The sequence below is a fragment of the Gopherus flavomarginatus genome, chromosome 9, assembly GCF_025201925.1.
Source record: "Gopherus flavomarginatus isolate rGopFla2 chromosome 9, rGopFla2.mat.asm, whole genome shotgun sequence".
In the NCBI taxonomy this organism is placed as follows: Eukaryota; Metazoa; Chordata; order Testudines; family Testudinidae; genus Gopherus; species Gopherus flavomarginatus.
The window spans coordinates 27,485,412-27,512,347 of record NC_066625.1 but is presented as its reverse complement, the minus strand read 5'-3'; the positions used below and the strand labels follow the sequence as shown (position 1 = coordinate 27,512,347).

Here is a 26,936-nt window from a genome sequence, read left to right as displayed (position 1 = left end):
CTATGAGTACAGTATAGGGTGGAAATCAATGCCAATCCAGAGCAATTTGTGGGTAGGTGAAAACATACTGAACGAGCATACTTAAAATGATATTACCTAGAGAAAGTGAACTTAAGAAAGTCGTAATTAACAATCTTACATTTATCTGTGGTAGCCCCTTTCATCTCAAAAGATCCCAAAGAACTTTATTACCTGTGTATTCACAGATAAATCTCTTCACATAACTGAAATGCTATCAGCTGTAGGATGTAGTTTTGGTAAAGAGGCAGATAATCCAAGTACTGAACAGTTTAGCCAAGGATGCCAGGGAAAACGCTTGCTTTTATGAGAAGTGTCATGGGATCTTTCACATACATGCAGAACGTCACAGGACCTTTATTTTAAAGGTCTTATGCAAAGGCCCTTCAACCTGTAGACCTTCATGAAATTCATTTTATCTGTCTTGGATGAGGGGTTGAGTTGACCATGACAAAGTATTTAATATACAATATGTTGACCATTAATTTATCTCCTCCAACTTAAATGTAAAGTGATAAGTCAACCTGATGGCTATTATGGTGTGAACAAAGATAACATCATAAAATGGAAAGTAAAAGTATGTTATCATACGAGTCAGAAGATAAAATAATTTGAAAGGTAGGCTTAGTACTTATTAACAAGTGTTAAAGAATTGGATATCACTTACCTCTGTACTAAAGAAGACTGGTAAAACCGTATCATATATGAATCAGTGAGTAAATAAGGGAACTTCATGATATTCTTGAGGGATAGTGATATTGCACTAAAGAATTAATATGAAATATCAGTGAATTATTATCATGTTTATAAAGATGACATAAAATCCATTACAAATTTCAAAAATCAATTCTATTCTATATTTTACATGAAAATGTTCACAAAGTGCTGAATAAACCAAGGGTCTGGTTCTCATTTACACTAAGGCCACTTCACACTGTTCTAACAGTGCTCCAAAGAGTCCTTAAAATAGATGCAAATATATACTCACATTAAGACCCCTTTACGCTGATAAACCAATATAAAATAGCCTTGGTGTAAAGAGAATCAGGCTCAGCATTTTCAAACGCGGATGCTTAAATTTAGATACCAAAGTGGCCTGATGTTCAAAGATGCTGAGCAGCCACAACTCCTATTGACTTCAGTGGTAGTTGCAGATGCTCAGCACTTCTGAAAACCAGATCTCTCATTTAGTTGTTCACATATGGATTGAGGTGCCTTATTTTAAGCACCCAAGTTTGAAAATATTTCCCATAGTCAAAATGCCAAAATAATTAGGGTATAATCCTGCTCTTGTCGAAGACAAGGGTATAAGCCTGCTCCTGTTGAAGACAGACCAAGTTGTTGGTGTTTATTCTTAAAGCACTACTCCTTAGTCCTTTAATACAAATATCTGCCATTGACATAATTTTGAATACAGTTTTGCACATGCACAGAAGTCCCACTGAAATATTAAATAAAATATTATTTAGTATTACTTTGACTATGGGTCAAAAATGTGTAAGTGTCAAAAAATAAAGTATGTTTACAGAAACTTTGGTGAGAGAATAGTTATAGAAATTTCAGCAGTTGTTAATTTAAGCAAATTCTGTCCAAATTCTGACAAAATCTTTGAAATTTAAATTGGGATGGCAAGTTTCCCATATTGCTGCACCATATTCTCACCGCTTTTGAGAATTCACATTTCAGCAACTTTGTAAAAGAGAATTTTCCCCCCTCTTGCCAGAATTTTTTTGTTGAAAGTGAAAATTTCTCCTTTCTGGACCAGTGGTGGCATTAGGCACCTGCAACCCATGCAATTACAGGAACCTGTGAGGCAGCAAGAGGCTGCCTGAAAGTCAGGTCTGGCCTGCTGGGAGTCAGCTGCTCCATCTGCTCAGTGCTGCCCAGGGCTTAAAATGCTGGGCTCTACACAGTGTGACCTTGCCCACTCCCACAGGACAAATACCACCACTGTTCGGGCTGAAAATGAAGCACTCCTGCCTGGTTCACATTCACAAAATTGTGTGACAGGAACCACCTGAAGGGACATCTCTTGACTCCACTGGGTCTCCTCTATTCTCCCTGGTGTTTGGTTCCTGCTGGAACCATAATGCTGTTGACTAGATCCCCCTGCAGCTGTTCAGTACCAGCCACTGAGGGGACCTAGACAGAAGTAATAGAGAGGCATTAATTTGATTGCTTCACTTGGCAAGAAGAGGGGCTCTACTTTCAACATGAGGCTATACTCCCCACATACTATATTATTACAGTATTGAATTTTAGTACAGAATTCCATATACAGGGCCTCCACCTCTTCTAGCGTCACTTCAAAATCTACAAAAGGACATCCCCCAGGAGGGGAAGAATGGCGGCAAATTTAGGTGACATTCCTTTACTTCCAGACTGAAAGTGGGAGATCCAGGTGCAGAACATCATGGTAGTTTTCACATCTGAATATTTTGTGAAACAAGAACAGTCACTTCCTATGTCCCTCTACCCCATCTTAGTCACATTTGTCAGTCAGGTTTGACAGTGAACTGCTTGGGAAAAAATTTTCTGGTACAAACAAGATTAGTATGATAGTAAAGATTTTCCCAGTGTAATTCAATTCAACCAACTTTTTTGGCAGTTTTATGGAAGCTGGATACCGCTGGATGAATGCAAGCCAGGAAATGATCTGTTTTGTTTATAATTTACTTTGACTTCATTTAAGAGAGTATTTGATTTCTGGGTATAACTGTAAAGTTGTTAAGTTGTCTCCATGTATTGTGATTTAAATGCTACAAGTATGAAAATGGACTTTGATCTTACAGTTACTGGAAATATAAAACAAGATAATAGCAAAGTCAGTGTTCTTACAACACATATTAAACTAAATGTCAACATATTGCTGTACTTTAATAGCCTTGCTACTGAAATTCAGGAATTCAGGGGAAGGAAGAGGAAGGAATTCTTCATAAAAGGATTTTAGAAAGAGATTCTGAAACCTTTCTCTGTAAATTATTGTTAAGAACACTATTCAGCCAGCCTGCCAACCAGCCAACCATCAGTCTGGTTGGAATTCTCCCAAACAAACAAACCCCTGAAAGTTTTAGAGTGTGAAGAAAACCTAAAGTATTTAAAATAATTTCATTTAAAAATGTATAAATATCACATAACACTTACAAGCTGTCATTGCCACTGATACGGAGGGCCATGTCCTCAGCTGGAGTAAATTGGCACCATTCCATGAAAGTCATTAGCTTCAAAGGAGCTGCATCAATTTATAACAGCTGAGAATGGTCCATAAAACCTAAATACTGACCTCTTGTGTTAGTAAATCCCTTGCTGCTTTTTACCAGAGAAGGGCTGCTAATGGCAAATAGGCTAATACTTCCCACTGTAATTTCTGCTCAATACTGTATTTGTTTCAGTTCTAATCTGCCATGTATTGTTGCTATGCACTGTTTCCCACAGTTGCCATGTTATATTCAGAGGTGGCTACACTTCCATGACAAGGAAAGTGAGTCGAGTATAGTTTATAAAGTCAGTGACTAAAGTTCAAGAGCTCCTGTGAGTTTGAGCCCCATTTGTTAAATAGTTCTAAAGGTTTATGTTTATACATTTTTCTTTTATGCTTTGTATTTCATAGGGCTATTGTAATTTTGTGTGTGCATACCCACAGTCCTTGAAGCCTTTAAACCCTTCCTGTCTTCTACAGAGGCTTCTGTCTCTCACCAAACTGGTAGAACAGGAGGGATTGTAAGGTTCTAGGAGTGTTGGGTTAATTTTTTTCTGTTAAAGATTTCTTTTTAATGTAATGCTACATACTACATCTAACAAATTACATTACAATCCTTACAAAGTAATATCAAGGGCCAAATTGTGGCCTAGCCTAGGCATATAAGAGAAGGTAGGGCACATACAACCCTTCGTGGCCACACAAGATTTTAAGCAGGGTTGTATGTGCCCTACTTGCCTCTCTGCAACAGACTTGGAGAGAGAGAGAGAGGGATTGCACACACATAACCCCCCAACAGAGAGATGGGCAGGGAGTGGGCAAAGACTTGTGCAGCTGAACTGTCATAGGGGTAGTAATCTACTATTAGGAAGGGCCAGAAGCAAATTACCGCTCTCGAAAAAGGAAAGGGGGAACAGACAAGGAAACGTGCCTGAAATAGAATTCTTTCCCTGGGTGGTAAAGCTACATCCAGTGCTTACACAGGGCAGATGCACAGGCACAATCTAGCCTGAAAATGGGTTGGATTAAGGCCAAATGGCATCTCGATCCACCAAATCATGAAGGTACCTGAGACTCTTGCTCCCAACCTGTTAGCCTCCTGCATCCCACACAGTGCCTTCTACGCATATCTCTTCCTTTCCCCAAATGAGCTGTTGCCTGTCACTTCTGAGTCCTCAGTCTTCCTCCTAAAAGGAGCCCAAGTGCTGTGTACACCAACAAAGGGCCATCTGGCAGCAGTTAGTTTTGCCCTACATCGTCACCTACTCGGCAGTAATCTTCTGCTGTCTGATCCCCATTTCACCTTAATCTGCCACTTGATTTGAGAGAGATGCTGAAGTTGTACTTGTGCATAATTACATGTAACTAAGCAGCAGAGCATGGTGAATGGTGTACAAATGTTTCCACAAACCTTCATTCACATTTTTAAATGAAGGGACACTCCCTTCCTGCAGCACATTGTGGGATTCTAAAACTCCAGGATTGTATCAAAAAATCAGAATGGAATTTATGTGACTATACTCACACCCTTTGATGTTTGCAGTCTGGGAAATGTCTAGTGAACAAGATTCCTGGCATGAATGTTTGAGAGGTGAGAGAATTTTAAGAGTACATTGGTAAAATTGGCAGAAAACAGATTTTAAATTCATAAGTGTACTTGCACTGGAAATCTGATTCTAATAGCTAACTTCATTTTTATGCAAAGAACAGAAAGATACCATGTGGAATACATGACCACTCAAAGCTAATCAACACCATTTGAATCTCAGTTATTGCACACTCAAAAGAAAAAAAAATATGAACACAAAAACATATTTACACATTTAGGAAAATTGCAGCATGGTCATAGACAATTTGTGAGTAAAAAAAGAGGCAAAAAATCAAATAAATTATTAATTCCAAATGGTTCACCTGGCTCTACTAAATATCATATTTTTTAAAAAAACCACTATATATAGAGGTTTGAGAGTAGTAGCCGTGTTAGTCTGTATCTATAAAAAGAAGAAGAGTACCTGTTGCACCTTAGAGACTAACAAATTTATTTCACCATAAGCTTTCGTGGGCTACAGCTCATTTCTTTGGATGCATAGAGTATGTACAGGTTTAACATACATATAACTTCTGAATTTAGCACTATGTGCTGTAAACAAATATGAACATATTTTGTAAATATGATTTCAAGATACTTACTAAGTTACTAACTAGGCAGTGTGGAGGACTAATTAATATTGAAAATGGGTATATCTCATCTTTTTGGGGAGCGTAGTCTGAGGAAAATGTGTCTATGGAACATCTCAATCATCTTAATTAACTACCTTTGACTAACATAGTTGGGCTGTGGAATAGAAATTTGTGTAGCATATTCTTTGAGATCTAAATGATGTGAACAAATCATAGTTGCCCTTAGATTCCACCGTGAAATTTAGTCTGAGTACACACACCCATATCATGTCCATCATCATCATCATCACTCCCATAACTGCATTGTTCGTTGGGGCACCATCGTTGATGAGCAATCAATATCAATAGTTAGCACAAAGAAAAGAAATTTGTATGTAAAATCCCAGCTAGCTTCCTGAAAAAGGTCCAATGGAAGGAGGAAAAAGTCAGAATGAGATAGAAAAACACAGGAAAAAACAGAAAATGAGAAAATCAGAAGCAGGTGTTTTATCCATTTTGTAACTTGGAGATGAATTTTTACTAAGACGTTTAAATAAGTATTCTGAAAATGACTCTCTTTTTCACCATTCACCTCTTCTGGGTTTCAGATATTAACAGGATGCATATTGTTTGATGTTTTAGCATCTGTGAGTTTTGTAAAGTAGAATGTATGAACCAGATTGTATCCCCTAGATCTACGTAGAGCATGCCCTCTGCCCTGCAGGCAGCTGCTTCCCATTGAAGGTCTGCTGCCCAAAAATGGTGGGTGTAGCTCAGATGTGGACATTGCAGCTCGGGCTCTCAAGCCTACCTGTCATGTTGGGTCTGAGTTCTGCAGACTAGCCCAAGGCTCTGCTACAGCTGCAACGCCCACACTGCTGTTTTTAGAGCTCTAGCTCAAGGTGAGCTAGCTGAAGTCTTGTCTTTTGGGGGTGGGAGGCTCGTTCCCAGATGCAATGTAGACATATTGTGAGAGCCCTGTGTCAGTACTACTGGAATGAGAGAAATAAGATTGATAGAATGCTTCATTTATATGAGAGGTTATGACATTGTGCTATTGATTGCTTTACCTCTCATCTGCTACTTAGTCTCTTTAATCTTACCATAACTGCACTAGCCAACTCAAAATACAATACGCAAGGAAATGCATATAGTCCACTGAAGATACTTCAGTACTTGCACAGTGGCCAGTTGGCCAGCCTCGGGAATGCAGGAACCTCAAGTGTACTTCAAGCCTGAAAACATCCAAATTTAATAGTAACATTATTTACCGAAGACCATGTTTAATAAAAACTTAGTTCAGTTTCAGTTAGGAATATATTCTTCACTTCTGCTTTCAAGCTTGTATTAAACTGTTATATAATATAGCTAGTTCCTGCCTGTGACCCTTAAGGTGCCACCTGATATACTGAGATACCACTGAGCCCTCTGATGTGCAGTCTTTTCCTTGTCAATTTACATCTGTTTTAAACAGTTGTCAGGTTAAATTTAGAATTGAGCTACTTTTAGGTACCTGGTGAAGTGAATTAGGTAAATGGTTTGTCATCATTTCTGATATTTAGCACTAAATATACAATAAATGTAAATAGAGAGGGGCTTTAATTACGAAGTTCAGATTTTCAGACCTACTTTTGGGTTTACACTTTTAGCCAGCACCTGTATTTCCTCCCTTCCTTACCCCATCAAAAGAAAAAAGGGTTCTTGTGGTGATTAGATTTGGGGTCCTAGTTTGGCTCATCCTTACATGTAACTCATTAGATTATTAATGATGACCCACAACCATTCCTAAGGCATTGTAAGCCCCAACATATCTATTGGAGGGGCATGTATTAAACTCTCCAAATAAAAACAGGAATTGAGCAGAGGGATAGGACGAATCCTTCCACCTCCTCATTCTGTGGACCACCATTGATGCCATTCTGAGACAAATATTGCAGCCACAATTTACTGTCTCCTACTGTCCCCATGCAAAGATCTGAGGGTTGGCTGGTGGATTTGCTAGTTAGGACCTCTTCCCTCCATTTCTCCCTTAGATGAAACGCTGACAGAGTAGACCTTAGTGGCACTCAGAGGGGAGATACCCCCTTTCAGGGGCTCTCCACAACTTACTCAAATTGATGGTTCTGTGTCATCTCAGATGCTCATGCAGAGAGTAAGATTTGGACTCTAGTGATTGTCAGAAACAGTTTTTATTGCATTCAGACACAATTGACCTGATTTTCAGTTACACTAATGGCCCTTTACATCACTCTGGCAGCATAAATGAGGCAAGGAAGGAAAAGTCCTGAGCCTACTCATTATGCAGTTCACCCTTGTGGGTATAGAACTGTTGCAAGAGCTCTACGTCAGCTCTGCTTCCAGCCCTCAGTGGAGGGTACATATCAGTGTGGCCAGCCTGCTGCTGTTCTTTTTTCCAGCAGCCATAAGGGGATTATCAGAAGCAGAGAATAAGCTGCTTTAATTTACTTTGGGGCATGAAGAGCCCCAAAATAAGGTGAGCACAAAAGTATCTTAAAGCCACCTTTGCTTCCCTCTCTCTCTTTCTGCCACAAACACAGGAATCAGGCCCCGAACATTTAAATTACTCACTTTACTTGAAAATATCTTTATTACTTATGTTGTTCTTTCAGTTTTTCTTTCTTGTCTTAGTTAATCTCCCATAGCCCTTTCTAGGGCTCCTAAATTTTGTTTAAATAAAGTACTTTTTAAGAATTCAGTATTAATTTTCTGTTTCTTTTGAAATACAAACATTTTGAGCTACAGATAGAAGCCCATTTTTAATTGATAGTAGACAAATGTTAAGGAGAACATTTTGCATCCAGTGGCAGAATTTGGCCTTAATAATGGAGCAGAACTTCTTGTATAATCAAGTTATAATTTTGGAGCACATTCTAGTATTCCTTGGATTGTCCAACAATATATTAAGGTCATTTTCAAATTGAATATATTTTATGTAATTAAAGCTTTTGAAGTATGGAGCAATTCTAATTAAAATATAGTGCATTGCAGTGCAAAGTCACATGGTGAACATTTAAAAACTAAAATCCATCCTATAGTCCCATAAATACTTACCATATGCATGTTATGAATTCTTTAAACCCAGTTCACTTTGTTTATTTAGCTGTTAAAACTGATGTTTTATTATAAATCTACACTACTTAAAAATCTATACTACTAGACTGAGATTAGTCTTGTAAGTGAAGTTGTGGAAGCCCAAATCATAATGTAAAGTTGGATATTATGCTAAAGGGAAGAATCTTGCATTTACAGAGGAATGGATTAGCTTAATAGGTCTTTTCTATCTCTAATTTCAATTATTTTGCTATACTCTAAATAGATATTGTGTATGTGTACTTTGTTGCCTGAATCTTACTTGCCTTATTCAGGTAAGAAGTAGGGTTGAAATCTGTAGGATTGCTCACATAAGTAAGGTGAACAGAATTTTGCCCATAGTGCATAAGCAGACTTCCTGCAGAAGGCACATGTGACACATCTTGCTATGTCTATAGGGCCAAGTTTGATTATCAACTCTCTTTTTTAGGTATATGTATCTTGTGAAATATAAAGTAGTAAAGCCATTAGAAAAGTATAGACAGTGACTACAAAAGACATTAAGATCATCAAATTACTAGGCAAATGACTGGAATCATTAGCAACAACATCTAATTATTCATAATAAATTGAATTTGGCTGTTGAGTGCTCTAGTGGCTACATTTACTTCCCCACAAAGAAAATAATGTGAGTAATTTAATTTTCACATTAACTGTTCTTACATTGACCAGTACCTTAGTTTGAAAAATGATTTATGGGTTTCTAAAATAAAATATACAAAAACTAAGTGCAAGGAGAAATTGTACCTTCCAGTGAACACTGTGGGCATGTAACAGGGGCTGTACATGGCAGATATTTAAAGGTTCTCTCTCTCTCTCAGGGACTTTGAAGACCTTTTTTTTTTTCTTTTTAAATGTACTTGATGAAAGCTGGGAAAAACTGGGAAGTATTAGTAAAATTTGTAAACACTTTAAGCAAGACATCATTTGTAGTAACTGGTTAAATAAAGTGAGAAACAGGAATGATTGTTTTTAGGTTGTTCCAGAAAGCAGCTAAAGCAGTATATTATTCCTACAAATACTTCTGTGCTTTGTCATCTGAGGGTGTCTTACTCTTGAGCCAGAGTGACATAAAAGTAGTTGAGCTGGATGGAGTCTGTGATTCCTCTCCTGAGGAAGGCACTTTCTCAGCCAGCCACCAAATCTTAAATTAGTACTATGTGGCTGCTTTCTAGAAGAAAATATCATTTTTTAGAATAAGGAACAACTTTATGGCTGCATAGGAAAGGAGATAAAAGAGTTCCTATGGACCAGCAGCTATAGAGTCTACTTTACCTTGGATGGGATCCTTGTTAGGCAGATATTTAAATCCTTCTGCATGCATCAATATTACCATATAAGACATGTTGGAAGTAGACATGGTAAAAACTTGTATTATATATGAAACACAGTATAGCTATATATTCAATATTTCTAACTATTTTAGGTTTAGATGCCAACTCATAATTGCAGCATACGGGATAAACATCACTAGATTTTTCAATTGCTGTAAATAAAAGAATAAATAACAAAATTACCACCCCATACAGGCAATCAGGATAATAGAAATCAGAGGTGGAAATGTGCAATTTTATCATAAAGTCCACTCATCTGAAAGTACAGGATATAATATACCTAATGGAAGGCACGGCCAATATTAAACTGATACTTCACTTGATTTTAACCAAAAAGTACGACTGTTTGTATAAATTATAGGGTCCTGTGCATCTTGTACAAAGGTGAACATTTTAATTACAGTGTTCACAGGATTCCAAACAAGAGTTTCAATTCTTTTTAATATATTAGGGATTAGTAATAGAGAGAAGGTTTTGGTCTTTTAGGGTTCACCCCTGCCAGGTGCCGTGTGTGCTCCTGTGGTGTCATGCCCCTCAACACACACAGATTTCCACAGAAGCTGAGGTTATGTAGCATGTAACAGGAAGTGTGCTGACCTTGCAGGATTAATCCCTTAGTGCAGAGTTAATACAAATTGGATCTAGCTCCTCAGCTGTGAACTTCTGCATGAAGGCTGAGAGATATCCAGCTTCTGCAACTGTGAAGGATTTTGTGGTGCAGGAGCTGAATGAAGTTTGAATGAGTCAGGATCTAAGTGCAAAAACTGGGGATCAGATTCTTGGTTATGCTTGCACAGCTCCAAATGCAGTTAGGGAGCACTATGTACATCACTAAAAGGGCACAATTTGATAATACTGCAACTCCATAATTAGATCATTCATGAAATATACAGTGGCCCAAATCCAGATCACCTTGCCGACTGTGAGCCTTTAAGTGGGATGATAATATGAGTAAAGGGAGCAGGTTTTGTGCCGGAATGAAGTTTTCTGTATTTTGAACGGTTTAAATGTATTTTTCATTTTTTTAAAATATATCGTCTGGTAGAAAAAAGAATTTTGCAAGAGAAGGCTTATATCAAATCAATAATTTATTGAATTTATAATATTCAGTATTGTGCAGCAAACCTATGCCAATGCTCAAATGACAGTATATAAGAATATACTATGTCATAAATTCTCTTTTGGAAATGGCAGAAAATGCATTTTCTGTTTCAGCATCATATTAGAAATTTAAAAGCCAAAAATATATTTTACTTTCAATATTCTCCTTTAAGTTCTACTAAGTAAATTACATTTTTTCTGTAAAATACAGGATTTTTTACATTTTGCATTTAATGCCCTTTAGTGTATACATTAATATAAATATAGCTTGATTTTTTAAACTTTATACATATATTTTAGCATGACATATTTGTAACACTAAACATAAAGCTTCCAGTGCAAACGTTTGTACATAGTCCATATTCAGATGTCACCATTATTTCATTTAAAAGATCCCAGCATGTCTACCTCATGATCCTTATAAACTATATAGTACTGAAATACGTCAACACTTTTTTTTTTGCTACGCTCATTAAAATTAAGCACCCTTACCCTACCCCATCTGTAAACATCAAGTCAATTGGCAGCTAGCACATTTCCCAGTCAGCAAGCAGTATTGTGAATTTTATCTTCTCTTGCAGAAATCAATTCGTCTTCGTTGCAGCAGATGAAATTTCTTGTAACACCTCTGCAGGTAACAATCATTGATACTTCTTGATGCATCCATCCAGGTCTCAATATCCTTTTTCACATGCTGCAGTTAATCATTAGAGAAAGCTTAGTAAAGTCCATAATATAAATCTTTGGAATAGTTTCACTAAGTGATAGCTTGAAACCTTTAGGCTTTGCCATATAAAAGACATTAGGTTATTTTGCTGACTTTGATGTTTTATTTCCAGTTTCAATATTGTGTGATCCAGAAAAGTAAGAATATATTGAAGCTTCTTAAATTTACTGTACAGTACGACCAAAATTGTTACCAAAAATTCCCGAAACAGAAATAAAGATAGGATTAAAAGCATAGACACCTGTAAATGCTGTGGATTTACCAGTTTTCTGAATGACTCTTTGGGGGCAAATGGTGCCCACAAAGATAGTACAGACCCCAAAGCACATCAAAGTCTGTATTTGCAGATAGGATAGTGAGAGAGAAGATCTGTATATCATCAGAGCATCACCCTAAGCAAAGGCCCTCTGTTTCTTTGCTAATATAACATTGTGTTATAAGGACCTGGGTACAGAGGAATAAGCATTGTTTTTATAAGATATTTGCAAAAAGTAATCTTATAGATATACAGATTATACCAAGGGAAATCCTCTCTGTTGCATAACGTAGTTGGAACCGTCTGAATCTTTATACATATAAGGATGGAATTATTTTGCTACCTAAGGTGAAGCTCTGCACAGAAGCCAAAATAAATAGTAATAACATTGGGCCATATTCTGCCATTGATTATTAAGCAAAAATCTTATTGATTTAATGGGAATTCTGCATGCAAAATGATTGAAGGATACACAATCTAAAACAAAATGTTGGAATTAAAACACTTATTTATAGGATACCCTATTAATAACAGCAACAGCAAATGAAAGGTGAAGACTGTACACTTTAGAACATACTGATCTATAATCAAATACGTCAACAACATTCAATTTGTGTCAATGAAAATTATATATAGTACGATCAACATATACTGACTTTTGTAATGTTGTGTGCAATTTACATGTTTCTTAAAGGTGATCTGAAAAGTTTTTCTTTTAATACAAACTGTTTAGAATCCCAAATTAGTAGCAGTGTGTATTTAACTTTATAAATTGAAAATTGCATCATATTTGAAAAGACATTATTAGAAACTCATTTGCTTGGTCAAAACCTGAGTTCAGGATTCATCTACATCTAAATGCACAGCTTTAGCCTTCCTCTCTCCCGCTCTGCTCCAGGTTGTAATGAGCTTATCAGTTCTAGCCCGTTTCTTAAGTAAAGAAGAAAGTTCTTCTAATAAACTTTGTTTTCAAAGACATATATACTTAAGTCCTGGATATTTAGCAGTCCAATGGCCCTGCAGGCAATTTCCTGTCCTGGAAGATGAATTCCATGGAATAAGAATAAGTTTCTGTAATAAAAGGACTTCCTTCCTTCCTTCCTGCAGGACTGGTGGAATTGTAAATGTCCAGGACTGTACAAACATGCATTATGTCACTGCTTTGGAATCTTATGGTATGGGTCTCTGCCAGTGACTTCAGTGTATTGCACAGGTGTAACTGAGGACAGAAATTGGGTCTTTGAATCTATTTACAAAAGCTTTTCGTTTCACCTTAGCTTGCCTGCATTGTATGATTTTAGAAATAAGTTTTTGGTTAGATACAGTTTTTAAAATAACAGATAAATCAGTAAACAGCTGACGGTAGATGCTTTTCTTGTTATGTGATCTGAGTGAGTGAGCTTTTACTAGCTAATGAGAGGCCTGATCTTGCATTCCTTGAACAAAGAAATCTTACATTGGAGTCCAAAGGAGTTTTGGGTGTGCAAGGAATTCACACTCAGGTCCACATTCACAGGTTTTACAATGTAAGTTGCTAAAAGCTTGTTGATTTAAATCACTAGTTTTCATGACAAGTTCATCAGTGTTGTTGATTTTTAAATCTCAGAATTGAAATACAATAGGCAAAGCTGCACTTTAAATAATGTTTGCCTCCCGTGCTTGATTTAGGTCAGACCTTCCAAATCAGTAAATCTAGTGTTCAGCGAATTAATGAAGTATTTTAAAAATTATTTTATTAAGACATATAAATTCTAAACTGTCCTGTACTTCTGTTTGTTCTTGTTAAACAACTGCAACCTGAGTAACTTTATATACATGATTTGTCCAACTGAACTTAATGACGTGTGTTCATTGCACTGGGTTATACTGAATGTACTGTTCAAAATATGGAATTTGTGTGTGTCTTTATCTCATCCCCCTGAAAATGGGGTGTGTGTGTGAATAATAATATAACTAATCAGGAAAACAATGGTTAAAAGTTTAATCAGATTGAAGGGAGGGTTTGGATGATTTCCCTGCCTATAGTGAAGGTCACACCTCTCTTCATGCTGCTTAATCATTCCTACCAGAGATGACTTAACCCTGAAGTACATAAGATTTGTTCTGAAGAGTAATTATTTTACTTTTAGAATGAACCAGATTGCACCGTATCAAGTATTTACAATAAATGACTTTGGAGAAGGCTCTCCAAGAAAGTGTGTTGTATAGGAACTTCTGTAAAATTCTCACACATAGTGCCTTCAACAGATGTTGGCTTGCCAAGTGGTTTTTCTGTCTTCCTTGGTTATGGTTAAAATAAGACACTAAGAATGAATGTAGAGTGTAGTGAGCTCATATCAAACACAGATATCTCTGTCAGGAGGATCCTTCCTTAGGACTTTTTAATATCTAACACTTGATGGAATCTGGTGCTTTCTAAGGCCAAAAATAATTACTCTTCAGAATAAATGTTATATGCTTCAGGGCTAGGTCATCTTTGGCAGGAATCATTAAACAACATGTGGAGAGTAAATTAGATCAGAGGAAGGGAAGCCATCCTGACCCTCCATTCAGCTAATGGTGAAATTTTAACAAAAATCTCCAAAGAACCCTCTTCAGCACATTTCTGCAAATGGGCACATAAGGGCAGAATTCATCCTGAAATGCAGAGGCATTTGGCATCTCACAGCATCAAACTCCATGTGAGGGCAGAACATGGCTCTGAATGTGTTGTGACTCAAAATTTGTAGTTGTAAATACATGTTGATTGCGAAACAGTATTTTAGTAGTAATGTGAGTATATTTGAATTATTTCCCCAAAGCAGAATTTAAATTTTTACTTTAGGTTTTATAATATCAAAAGCAGGTTCCCTGAAGAAAGGTGCTTGCTGGGACACACATTTTGCTTCTTGTAGTCTTGTGTAAAATGGATACTCTGACTATTCTAGATTTATACCTCTCTTCCTGTAATTTTTAACTTCTTGCAACTCTGCTCTACAATAACAACAAAATCCAGTGTACTTGCATAGTTGATACTGTTTCCCTCAGAAGCATGTGTGAACTGCTTGTTTATGGTTTAGGTACGATAGAGAAATGGTCAAAGTTTATTATATGAACCTACTTTCTGACTGAAATGTGGTAGAAGTGGATATAACATCTTTTTTTTTCAACTCACTACTTTATTCATTTCCCTTCTTCAATCATAGTTATCCCACTCCAAGGAAATAAGAATGAATGAATGAACAAACGAATGAAACATACCAGTGTATTTCTTAGCTTTAGAAAAACACAGTCAAGTACTTTGGTGAAGGAAAGTCTCCCCAGAAAGATGACAAATTCTGATTGCTTTAATTTCTAACATTGCAAAACTATACTATTTTTATCTCTTGGCTTATAGATGAAGCATCAGGCACCCTACGAAGTTGTAAATAGTTAGAGTGGAAGGTATAGTTTTTAAAATCATCTTGATTGCCAGGTTTGCAAAGTTCCCAAATACTGCCATTGATCTGTGCAGTTTTCTGGCACCAGTGCAAGTTTTATGCATGGAGCACTAGCAAGATATGGTAGACAGTTACTTTAAAGTGAATATTTTCATCAGTATATAAATGTATCAGAGATGCCTGTATGCTGAACTTTCAACATGATACACAGCTAATCATATCTGGACAAATTCTTCCCTCAGACAGCTCACTGCCTTACTCTGAGATAAAGGGGGGAGATACTGGCCAGATATGGAAGTTTAAAAGGAATTACCAAGATTTACATATGAAAATAATCTAAATCAGTTTTCAAAAGTGCAAGAATACAGTTTGAGATATTGGCATCAGCTTTATTTAGATCACATTGTAAAGACATATAAGTTCACTTTTGAGAATTCCTTTGTGCTGCCCTAGGGGTTGACTTCATTTCATGCAGCCATTTGGCAGAGCAAAGAAGCACTTTGAACTAGATACCTTTCTTATTACGTTTTCCCCTCCCACTAACCTTGTAAAACCAAAGATGAAGGGTAGCTGGAGTACCTGGAAGATTCTTCTGCTAATACCATATTTTAATTTTAATGTCTATGTTGCTTTTCCCTGTGAAAAATGACAGATAGTGAGGTTTGTGCTTTGAAAAGGGTAGGAAATGCTGTACTAATGCATACAATTAAATTTCCTCAATACATTCAAGAATCCCTTATGTTAGCACTTCAATAATCCTTTTACTGCTGCTGTAAATAGTTGTGTATGGCTTATATGGAACTTTATTTGTTACTGCTCCTGGTAGTTGTTGTTATAAGATGTGCAACCATGGGATCAGTTGATAAAATCAGTAAACCCTTGGATTATCCTCTGTTTTTTCTGTAGTGAAGTTTGATTAATCCTTCTATCTCACTCAGTGAAAACACTGGCAGCCCTTGTTGGCATCTTTGTCATTATCTCTTTGACAGCTTGCCTTCCTTGTGCTTACAGTTCTAGGTCAGTTCACATGGCTAGTCAAATGTGACAACATGACAAGATTAAGTAAAGCTGGGGTCCTGTGATTTGTAAATGGAGGATTTGCAATCTGAAGCTCTTTTGATAACAAAAAAGTGAATAATCTATGTTTCTACTGATCTCAACAGGTGTGTCTGTGTGTATCAATGCATTCCTTGCACTATGGTCTTAGAGTAATGCAACTATGTCTTAATATATCCAGATACTAATTCTGTGATATGATGAAAATATGGGACTTGAAAGGTAGATGCCATTTCTGGTGTCTGCGTATACATTTATGGTTTACACACACATGTGCAGTAGACAAAGAACAAATGGCAAAATCTGTATCTTGTCACACTCATTGCACTTCAAAAGCTGAATTTAAAAGAGCAGTATTGTATACTGCAAAGCTTAAGAGTTAATAAAAATGCAGACTTCATAAAAAGTTATGTTGTCAAGTACACAGTATAGTAATAATATGATAGAAAACAACCTGTTAAATACTTACAATATAATAATAATAATAATAATAATAATAATAATAAATAATCCAAAAATGCTTTGCAGACTAAACCAAGAATCATTCATTTCCCGAAGATAGGCAGCCACTTTTCAGGTGGAACATGATGTTTACTATGCTTCAATATCCCCACGCAACAGTTTTTATTAGGCAAATTAGTATCAGCATAACGAGAAAATAACTATCCTGGTAGAAATTATAAGCAGGAATGTAGGTAGGCAGGATGTAATTATCAAGTTAGAATTTGACTTAGACACTAGGTTAACACCCCCATTACACTAACACACATCCCATTCATTTGACAAGTACCTTTGGACCAGTACTAAACATGAGTGATCCAGACCTTGATTTTACATCTGAAATAAAATCCTTGAGCCGCACCCTGATGCTAGCACCATGCTGAGGCACTAATTCACTTATGACTCAGAGGGGAGAGCGTAACCTATGGTATCACCAATCTTGTAGCATCTTGGGTATTTCTGCAATCAAAATATTGACTCATCCTATTTAACTGACCAGATCTGCCAAGGTGGCATCCCACTGTCAGGTGTCTGCAGGTATATAACAAGCTACAGGGAAGGATTGAGGGGATTTGCACTTTTAAGTTCCTTCAGTGCTGGACAGTAATGGGAATTAGCGATGACACCCCCCACTAAGCAAGAGAAAAACTGGTACTGTCAATCAAAAACTCCTCTTACTAACAAGACTAATAATAAACAAATGCCTCCACTGCATGCGGTTACCACAATTGGGATGAAAGACATTAATAAATAAAAACTCACACAAAATAGGACCCCCAAAGGTGCTAAGGAAATGGCAAACTCATGTAAAACAGGCCACAAAGTTCTCTATTACTTGATGAATTTTAGGAAGATCATTACAGGTAAAAGTAATACCACGGTAAATTCCCCTTGAAGGACAAGAAAGCAAGGGAGGAGGAAATCTAAAACACACATGGCTGTTCCTAAGTAGAGGCAAGAGTCATAACTATTTCCACACAAATATCCCAGAAAAGGCTTTATGTCCTATGGTAGATGAACAAAATCTTTCTGTGGAATCCTCCACTGAGAGGTCTGCATTCAAAGGAACTTTTATTAGAAAATACAATTGCAGTATACAAGAAAATGTGTACACTTGTTGTGTATTAATTAGTTAGTGCCGACAAGTGCTGAGCATTTTAGAGACAAGGAGAAAGAAAAGGTTGAGGCCTGAAGGATCTCAGAGTCTCAGTTAGGACTTATGTCTGGAGAGTCCAGAATCACTCCCCAAAGCCTGTAAGGCAGCTATCCAGCCTTTACCGTATTGAAATGCAAACTCAATAGCCCAAAATCAAACCTTGTGTAAGCCCGTTAATTATTGAGAACCTTGGTGTTTCACCTTCTTATGATAAGTCTGAATTTGGTTCCCTATCTCTCTTTTTAGTTCCTGAGAAATCGGAAATACTGCAGATCACTATTCAACATTTATAAATGTTGCTGAGCTAGATGGAGGAAATTTTTTACAAGGATCTTCTCCTAGAAATCCCATCTTATTGTCCCATCCAGGGGTTGGGTGATGGCTCCTTCCCTCCAGCTCTCTGAAAGAACAGCTTTACTAGAGCCATGCTTCCAGGGATTGTCCTGGTCACAGCTGCCCCAGAACCCTCAGTGAGTGTGAAGGGTTCCACAGAAATTTTTTATTATCATTAGAGATGACCTCAAATATTAGCTTTTCTGGCTAATACTGTATAGCAGAGGTTCTCAAATTTCATTGCACCACAGCCCGCTTCTGACAACAAAAATTACTACATGATCCTAGGAGGGGGGAGTGAAGTCTGAGCCTGGCCTCCACAGGTGAGGGAGGGCCAGAATCAAACCTCATGACCCTTTGTGTGCCAGGCACAACTACAAAAGGACTTTTTTTCCTTTTTACAATTTAAAACTATCGTTAACAAGCATGACTTCACATGGGATGTCACAGGATCTTCTACTGCAAGTATTTTACTTGTCAACCCTACCATACCATCCACATGATATGAAATGAGGAGTTGAAACATGAGTAGCTGCTTTATACTGTAACACAGTACCTTTTGTTTTCTTAAAAATTGTCATTTGTTGGGTAAGAAATAGAGGCCTGACACCAGCCCCATGGTGACTTCTTAAAGTCTGTCATGGTGATCCCAGGGATCAGTAGATTAGCTGAGGTGTCCGGTCATTGCAACTATTTATAGGGAGAGAGGCAGGTCATCATTGCAACTAAGCCTTCCTTTTCTCTGGCTCTGAAACCTGCCTGCCTCTACTCTAATAATATCACTATTACAACTCTGACTCCTTCTGCCCCATAAAAACATAAGGGTCAGACCAAAGGTCCATGCAGCCCAGTATCCTGTCTTCCGACAGTAGCCAATGCCATGTGCCCCAGAGGGAATGAACACAACAGGTAATCATCAAGTGATCCATGCCCTGTTGCTCATTGCCAGCTTCTGCCAAACAAAGGTTACTGACACCATCCCTGCCTATACTGGCTAATAGCCATTGATCGACCTATGCTCTATGAACTTACGTAGTTCTTCTTTGAACCCTGTTATAGTCTTGGCCTTCGCAACATCGTTTGGTGAGGAGTTCCACAGGTTGACGGTGCATTGTGTGAAAAAATACTTCCTTTTGTTTGTTTTAAACTTGCTGCCTGTTAAAAGCTTCCATGATGACCTTCAAGATCAGATAGTGAATAACAAGACCAGGAGTCTGCTTTACATGGCATCTATTGGTTGGGAGGAACAGTTTCCCTGGCATCACTTTTTTCCACTGGTCAGCGCCAGGGGTTATCATGAAGCTCTAGAGACAGAAGTCACTGCTCATTTTGTTCTACCTTCTGCTGCCTAGGCAATCCTGTCTATTCAGTTGATAGTGGTAACATTATCTATTTCTAAAATTACATTAGGTTAGTGCTTTATTGTCAAATAGCAATAGCCATCAACACACAGAATTTCAGCAATTTAAAGTTACACTGGTCCAAGCTTTAGTAGCTGCAAGACCAAGGGACAATCATTGTAAGGTCAGATAGTCCATTAACCGTTACAGCTAATAAAAATGCTTTATATTGTGGAATTGTGGAAATAGAATTATTAACTTTCCAGTGATACAAGTAATCTGTTTCTAGCCCTGGAAAATTACAAGAGATTGGACTATTAAATTACATCTTTCTGATTGCTGTCTTTCCCATCTGAATCTTTACATCATTTTAGCCACCACACATTTAAAAACTGCTAAAGCTCAAAACTTGTACTTTATACTAGTTGGGTTAATAGCCATTTTCAAAAGATCCTAGTAATTTCTAATCTATGGGTTACTAAAACATGTGTCCAAATTGAAGAAAAAAAAAAAGGGAGAACAGAAATAGTAATCAGAAGGAGATGACTTTAAATTTCATTGTCTCATGACTGTTGAAATGGATCTTTAATGGCCCACAGCTTGGCAGATTGTTACTAGGGCCAGTGAAAATTTGAATTCAATTTGCTCAGTGCACAGCAATTTACATAATCCCAACAATGACCTGCCAGGGAAAGAAGTCTTTGGGACAGCCGAGTAGAAATATTTTCAGGATCAATAATTTTTTTTTCTAAATATTTGTTTTGGATTAGTGATGAGAGAAAATCAGATTCCTGAATTTAGTTTTATTTCATACATTCATTTTACTCTGCTCAGATTGTTCTAGCAAGGAAAGGTGTGTTAATTGGCCTCGTACTGTAGATTATGAATTTTCCCCTGATAATTTTGTTATTAAACCTAATAGTATATATTATTAAACAGTTTTCAAAGGATACAATGGACCAAAGTCCTCATTTAGGATCAGAGCCCCATTCCCAGGGTTAGGCGCACAGGGAAAATATGGTCTCTGCATCAAAGAGTATACAATCTAAAAAAATAAAGAACTAGGAGTGGAGTAAGGGATACATTTCCCAGTTTTTAGAGACTTCAGAAATACCTACACAAAATGTAAAAAATGCCACCTTGGAGCGATCGTAGCCAATTGTTTATATTTGTGAACACTGTTCATATGCAAGTATCATTTAGTCACTTTAATTGTTTTTAAAAAAATCTCTCCCCAGCAGTTAACAACAGATCCACTTTTTCAACAGTATTTGAGCAATTTTTAAACATAGTGAGTTCTTACCACATAAGGTAATCAATCCTGAAGCCAGTTTTTACTCTATTATTACTCTGGCTATACTCTGGCAAATTTCCGTTGAATTAAATGAGAGTTTTGCCGTAAAGAGTGAGTGATATGTAAGGATTTCAGGATCCAGCCCCATGTGAATATTTACAGTGATGTTCTAAACTAGGATGCTGTGCTTTATTTTAAAATTTCATATAATTCTATCAGAGAGGTAGCCATGTTACTCTGGATCTGTAAAAGCAACAAAGAGTCATGTGGCACCTTATAGACGAACAGACGTTTTGGAGCATGAGCTTTCATGGGTGAATACCCACATGCATCCAATGAAGTGGGTATTCACCCACGAAAGCTCATGCTCCGAAACGTCTGTTCGTTTATAAGGTGCCACAGGACTCTTTGTTGCTCATATAATTCTATCATCACTGTTATGCAGATCCAGCAGTGGTAGCAATGTTGTGTGCTGCCAGCACTTTGTCAACAATGTTTTTAACCACCACGTCATCTACAATTTCACTTGTGAAAAATGCTGGGACATCTCTCACATTGGTGTTCCCACTATTTGTGCACCAATGGGAAATTATAATAAAACGTCCATCGTAAACCTAGCCTTTGAGACAACAATTTGTAATTCCTTATGATGGGTACCTATAGAGGGCATTGACACAGTGATTTATCAATTTGTAATATATACTGTTCTTTGTGAAATCATGTACACTTATAAACTTTTCCAAATATATTTTCCTTTTTTTAAAAAAAATGTAAATATATGCCCTAGTGCATCATTTCCCTACAGTGATTGTTTCCAGTGTAAATTCTAAAAGAACATTGAAATAATACTAATTTTAATGAAAAATAAGCATGGTGACAAAATTGTGGCTGATTGAGTGAATAAAAGACTGGATTACATGGTGACTTCCCAGGTTACTGGTTTCCAATTTGACAATATGCCTTAAATCCTTGCCCCCAGAATGGAATCTGAATCTATTCTGCTAACCTTGTGAGCTTCTAGATTTTCGTGTCATGCAAGGGCGTGTTTACATATTAGCATTTAAAAAGAAGACTATTTGCTTGAAGTTTAAGCTGACACTGTTCCTTTTCCCCTGTGGAAATGAAATTTATTAATCATAATAAAACCATCATATTCTGAAGGTAGAGGTCACCCTGAGGAGAGAAAACTCTATTAATCACAAAGGAATTTTCAATACATTTTCCCCATCAAATATCTGAGCATGGGTTTTCTCTCCTTTGTAAATTTATTCCTCCAAGGTAGTGACTTTGTTTCTTCATAAAGACTTTTATCCAGTAGTTTGAAAAATAGAGAATTTCTCTTTTTTATTTTAAAGCAACACTTGTTCTGTTTTATGCTAGATTTGGAAAAACTCCTTGTTCCAAAACGCTTTGTATATAGTTTTAAACTAAAGGCGTAGGAGGGTTTGTTTTGTTTTTAACATGCACTCATCTAACAGAGTGGGATTTCATGTTCCTATAAATCCTTTTGGCGCCTAAAAGTGTCAGTTGAGGTGTTTGTTATTTTCACATAGTAGCAATGTGGAAGGTTAGAAAAGATTGTCTTTATTTTTATATCTGAAATAAGAACAAGCTCTATAATGGAGAAAGTTATCTGAATAGGAATGCAAAGTAAATTTTCCTAAGATACAATGATTTATATTTAATAGGAAGCAATTATCTTATCAAGTTGACATTTCCTTGTCGGATGAGGAACATATCCGAACTGTACACAATTGGGTCAATAATCATGCTAAGATAAATGCTTTCTACTTAATGTAAACCACTGATAAGTGATTTCTTTCCAAAAGAAAATCTTAACCATGGTGGTGCATGCTTTGTACTCATCTTTTCCCACTGGATATTGAAAATGCTTTGTGTTGTGTTGGCTTATCCATATTTTCCTGTGTGTGCTCCAGATCTCTGTATGGTATCTACACTATTAACATTATTTCAACAGTGATATAAGCATGTTATCTGCTAGAGTATTTTAGATAAATGCACTGTTATTGTACTGAGGACTGGGAGTTCTGTATTATCCCTCCCTACCTCTGGCTGGGCCTCCCCACATATCTGCATCCACATCACTCCGATGATCTCCCCTGGCTACAGCCCACCTCACGCTGTAATAAATTTCCCACGTTTGTGAGGCATTATGAAGTGTGGGTGGTGATACTTTTAGATACACTGTGATGTGGTACCAGAGTTCAACTTTACAAGCAGAGAATGGGGCAAGACAGTAAAGCTGGAACTTAAATTTGATGGGTTTGTATGTATCATTCAGCACCCCTGGATGAGCAGTGCGCAGAGCAACTAATAGGTCACACAAGCCTAAGGCCTCACGTTCCGTAATGGCCTCTGTAGATTTAAACTTCCATCCCTTGCGCTGAACGGCAGTGATAATATCAGCTCAGATAACCATTAAATCAACAGAAAAGACAAAATTGTTCCTATCTCTATAAAAAGGTAACTAAAAATAAAGCAGAACCATGGGTGATAATAGCGTATATAATTCTCCCTGTAACATGGTTATGAAATTTAAGGATGTATGTATGATTGGGAACCAGTCTAGTTTTTACAAGGCATTATTTCTTCGTCCTTGTTTGGTCTTTATTGGAACCTATGATACCTTTATATATGCTACAGTAAATCAAAATTATAAAGAAAACCAAAATAGATTTTGATAATTTTATTTTCAAATGACTCTAGTCCAAAGACAGGCTTGTGGATATCTTGTCAGCATCAGCTCACATGAGCTAGCAACAGAACAAGCAAGCAACTCAGTAAGGCAACCTAATCTGAACCATTTTCTCCTATCTATTGTGTTCTATGGGAGCTGCTGGGTACAGAATCCCCAGGAAAATCAGGCCTTTAATTTCCATAAATGGGAGCAGATAAGTACAGAGCACTCTTTAAAATCTGGCTGTCAACTTCAGAATCTTTTAAACTCAATGGCATTGACATAAACATCTAATCCCTTGCACATGCATATGCATGCGGCAAGAGATGTGCTTTATACTCAAACCCCTTCTACAGGCTGTTCCCAGGGCTAACACTGGGCACATAAGGCAGAAGTTAGCCACCCACAGTTCTACCTCCTTTGGGGAAAGTCATGGGAAGAATGCATTTCAGAAGGCATAATGCTGGAGAAAGTAGTATGTCCATATGCATGAGCGTAGGGGTCTTTGGTTTGTCTAGGTGGTTTTATTTGCATATGCACATATGAGCACTCCCCTCAAAGCCATACCTTCCATAGTGTCAGTGACCCATGACTTTGCAGCTTAGACTGTCCGTAACTCAGGCATAGCTAACTTCTGTGTTATGCTCCCAGTGTTACTGACAAGTTTTCTGCCATCCAGACATATGTGCAGCACTTGCTGCATGAACTGTCTTCTTTGTACTCATAGATCATAATTTTGTTTATTCCATATCTTATGAGGGATAACCCTTCAAATGGAAAAGTGCAAACATTCTGAGGCGACAAGGCAGGAAGCTGAAAATTAGGAATATTTGGTATCTACCCCATGCAGTGTTACTATAGAATGAAACATTCTGGTTTTACCATAGAACACGTTCAAGGGCAATAGTCTACCCTGGGCACTTGCACATGAAATGTGGCACCGTGCATAGTTTTGTATTTGCAGATGTTCTAAAAATAATAGAAGTAAATAGTAGATTCAAGAAGCATCAGCACAGATAATCTGTCTTCATTTTTGCATTTTAGCCAAAGCTTTTTTCCTCAGTGTTATGAAAGTGTTAAGGGCTAAATTTTCTAGTGTCTACTAACTATGTCTGCTTAAGTTACCAGTATCACACAGGTAGGGCCTAATTTTCAGAGGTGTGAGCACCTATTGTTCCCATTGAGATCAACTGGAGCAGTAGGTGCTCAGAAACTGGCAATCTAGGCACCAATATCCTCCCTTGTAAATCTTTCTCACCCTAGGAGCACTGCAGAGACAGCACTCAGTTCCTGGGGAAAATGATCTATCGGCTCTATAGCCATCCTTCCGAGTCACTCCGGATTAGTGATGATTGGCTCAGGAAGTAGCTGCATTCAATATACCTCAACTAGAAGGAAAAGCAAGCATTTTGCAAAACATTTGAGGGTAGTGGCAGAAAGGACTCTACTCTACCTACATAAAGAGAGCTTACAATTTTCAGTTTGCACTCACTAAATCTCCTAATTTTTTCCATCAAGGGAGCTTGATCGTACTTCCGTGGAAAGGACAGGGCATTCCACCCGCCTCAAATCCATGAGGTCCACCAGAGACAAGGAGGCATCTTCTCTGCCTCCTTATTGCTGCCCACCAGTTCCCTTTTGCTTCTGGACAGCCTGGGTCCCCCAGGAACTATGCTTCCCTGATCCTCCCTCCCTTTTGGGTGGTAGTTACGTGGAATGGAGGATAGAGCCTACCCTGTCTGCAGTCCTTCATATTACTTGTCCTGAAGATTTGGTTGGGATAGGTGGGGAAATCTGCTTGAGATATGCCAACCTTCCCCTCACCCTCAGAGATGGACCCCATAGAGAAGAGTTTCGACAGGGTTGTAGGGTATGGGGTGAGCATGCCGCAGAGAGTATTGTCCCTCTATTTCCCCGCAACTGATTACACAGAAACAGCTTCTTCCACTCATGGAAGAGGAAGAGAGGGATTGGGCCTAAAAGAGAAATGGGTAGCTTTCCAGAGTCTCCAAACCATATAATATACAGTATACACTCATTCATAAGCTGAATTTTTTTAGTAAAAAAGGGAAGCACCAGAGAAGGGGGTTGGTTTATGAACAGATATAGAGAGGGAGATGTGGGACACAGCCCCTTCCCCCAACAGCGGCAGCAGAGCCAGAAGGGAAGAGGCGGGGCCAGAATCTCTCCGCTTCTGGCCATGCTGCTCTCCCCCCAGCCTCCGAAGCAGCTGCAGCTCCTGGGCTGGCAGGCTGCAGCCGTGCCGCTCAGCCCCAACCCCACCCCCTAGAACAGGCTATGGCCCCACCGCCAGGCCCGCCAGAGCATGCTGCAGCCATGCCGCCCGGCCTGGCCCATGCTGCAGCAACGCTGCCCAGTCTGACCCACTGGAGCAGGCTGCAGCTGCACTGCCCAGCTGCCAGAGCAGCTCCAGCCAGGCCAGAGACATCCTCCCCAGGCCCTCCCCAGATAAGGTGGGAAGGGATGGGATAGGGAGAGCATGGGGGTCCCAGGCTAGGGGTGGGGTCATGTGGGGGGGTGGTCACAGGGGTTATTCCCCTGACCCCCAGCTTCTCCCCTCCCCCAAAATTTCCCCACCAGTTGCTGTCCCAGCCCATCAGGGTAAGCAGCTGGTGGGCCGGAACACTTTGTTTACTTAGGTTTACCTCCATGCCTGCGGACGGGAGGTAAACAAACCATCTCGGCCCACCAGTGGCTTCTCTTGATGGCCCGGGAGCCAAAGTTTGCTGGGTCGGCTTATGAACGGGTCATAAAAATTTTCCATTTTTACTCATGCATCTTGGGGGGCGTGGGGACTGGCTTTTAAACAAACTGGCTTATGATTGAGTATATACAGACTTCATATTTGTATTTAGAAGTAGAATATTGTAGCCAAATCTCTCACATCCAGAACAGAAACAGGCTAGCACTTAACGTTAACAATTGTGCAGAGAGATGATTATTAATAATAAATCTGTATTGCAGTAACCCCAGGGTGCATAATTTTGAGTTTTTGTTGGTCACATGTTAGCTGAGATCAAATGGATGTTTCTCAGTGATGGAACCCTACTAGAGACATTTTATTAATGGAAACCGTTGAATAATGCAGAGGCTACACCTATGAGTAGTGCTTACTCAATAAATTCACAGTGAAGCTATAAAACAAACCCAGTCACTTGATAAAAATATATGTAATTTTATAAACAAGCTTTAAGAGAAGGGAGTGAGAAGAG

At 38.1% G+C, this 26,936-nt stretch overlaps 1 protein-coding gene across 13 annotated transcripts in view; it reads left to right on the top strand.

Annotated features, from left to right (window-relative positions):
* Window positions 1-26,936, top strand: part of RBFOX1 (RNA binding fox-1 homolog 1) — a 2,697,109-nt gene that overhangs the window by 2,665,890 nt on the left and 4,283 nt on the right. For 5 of the 13 annotated variants that reach the window (XM_050966437.1, XM_050966432.1, XM_050966433.1 and 2 more), the window contains one exon: window positions 11,505-11,557. The exons of the other annotated variants lie outside the window; for them this stretch is intronic. In XM_050966437.1, coding sequence (XP_050822394.1) covers window positions 11,505-11,557 — 53 coding nt within the window. The remainder of the gene's footprint in view (window positions 1-11,504; window positions 11,558-26,936) is intronic. 13 annotated transcript variants of the gene reach the window in all.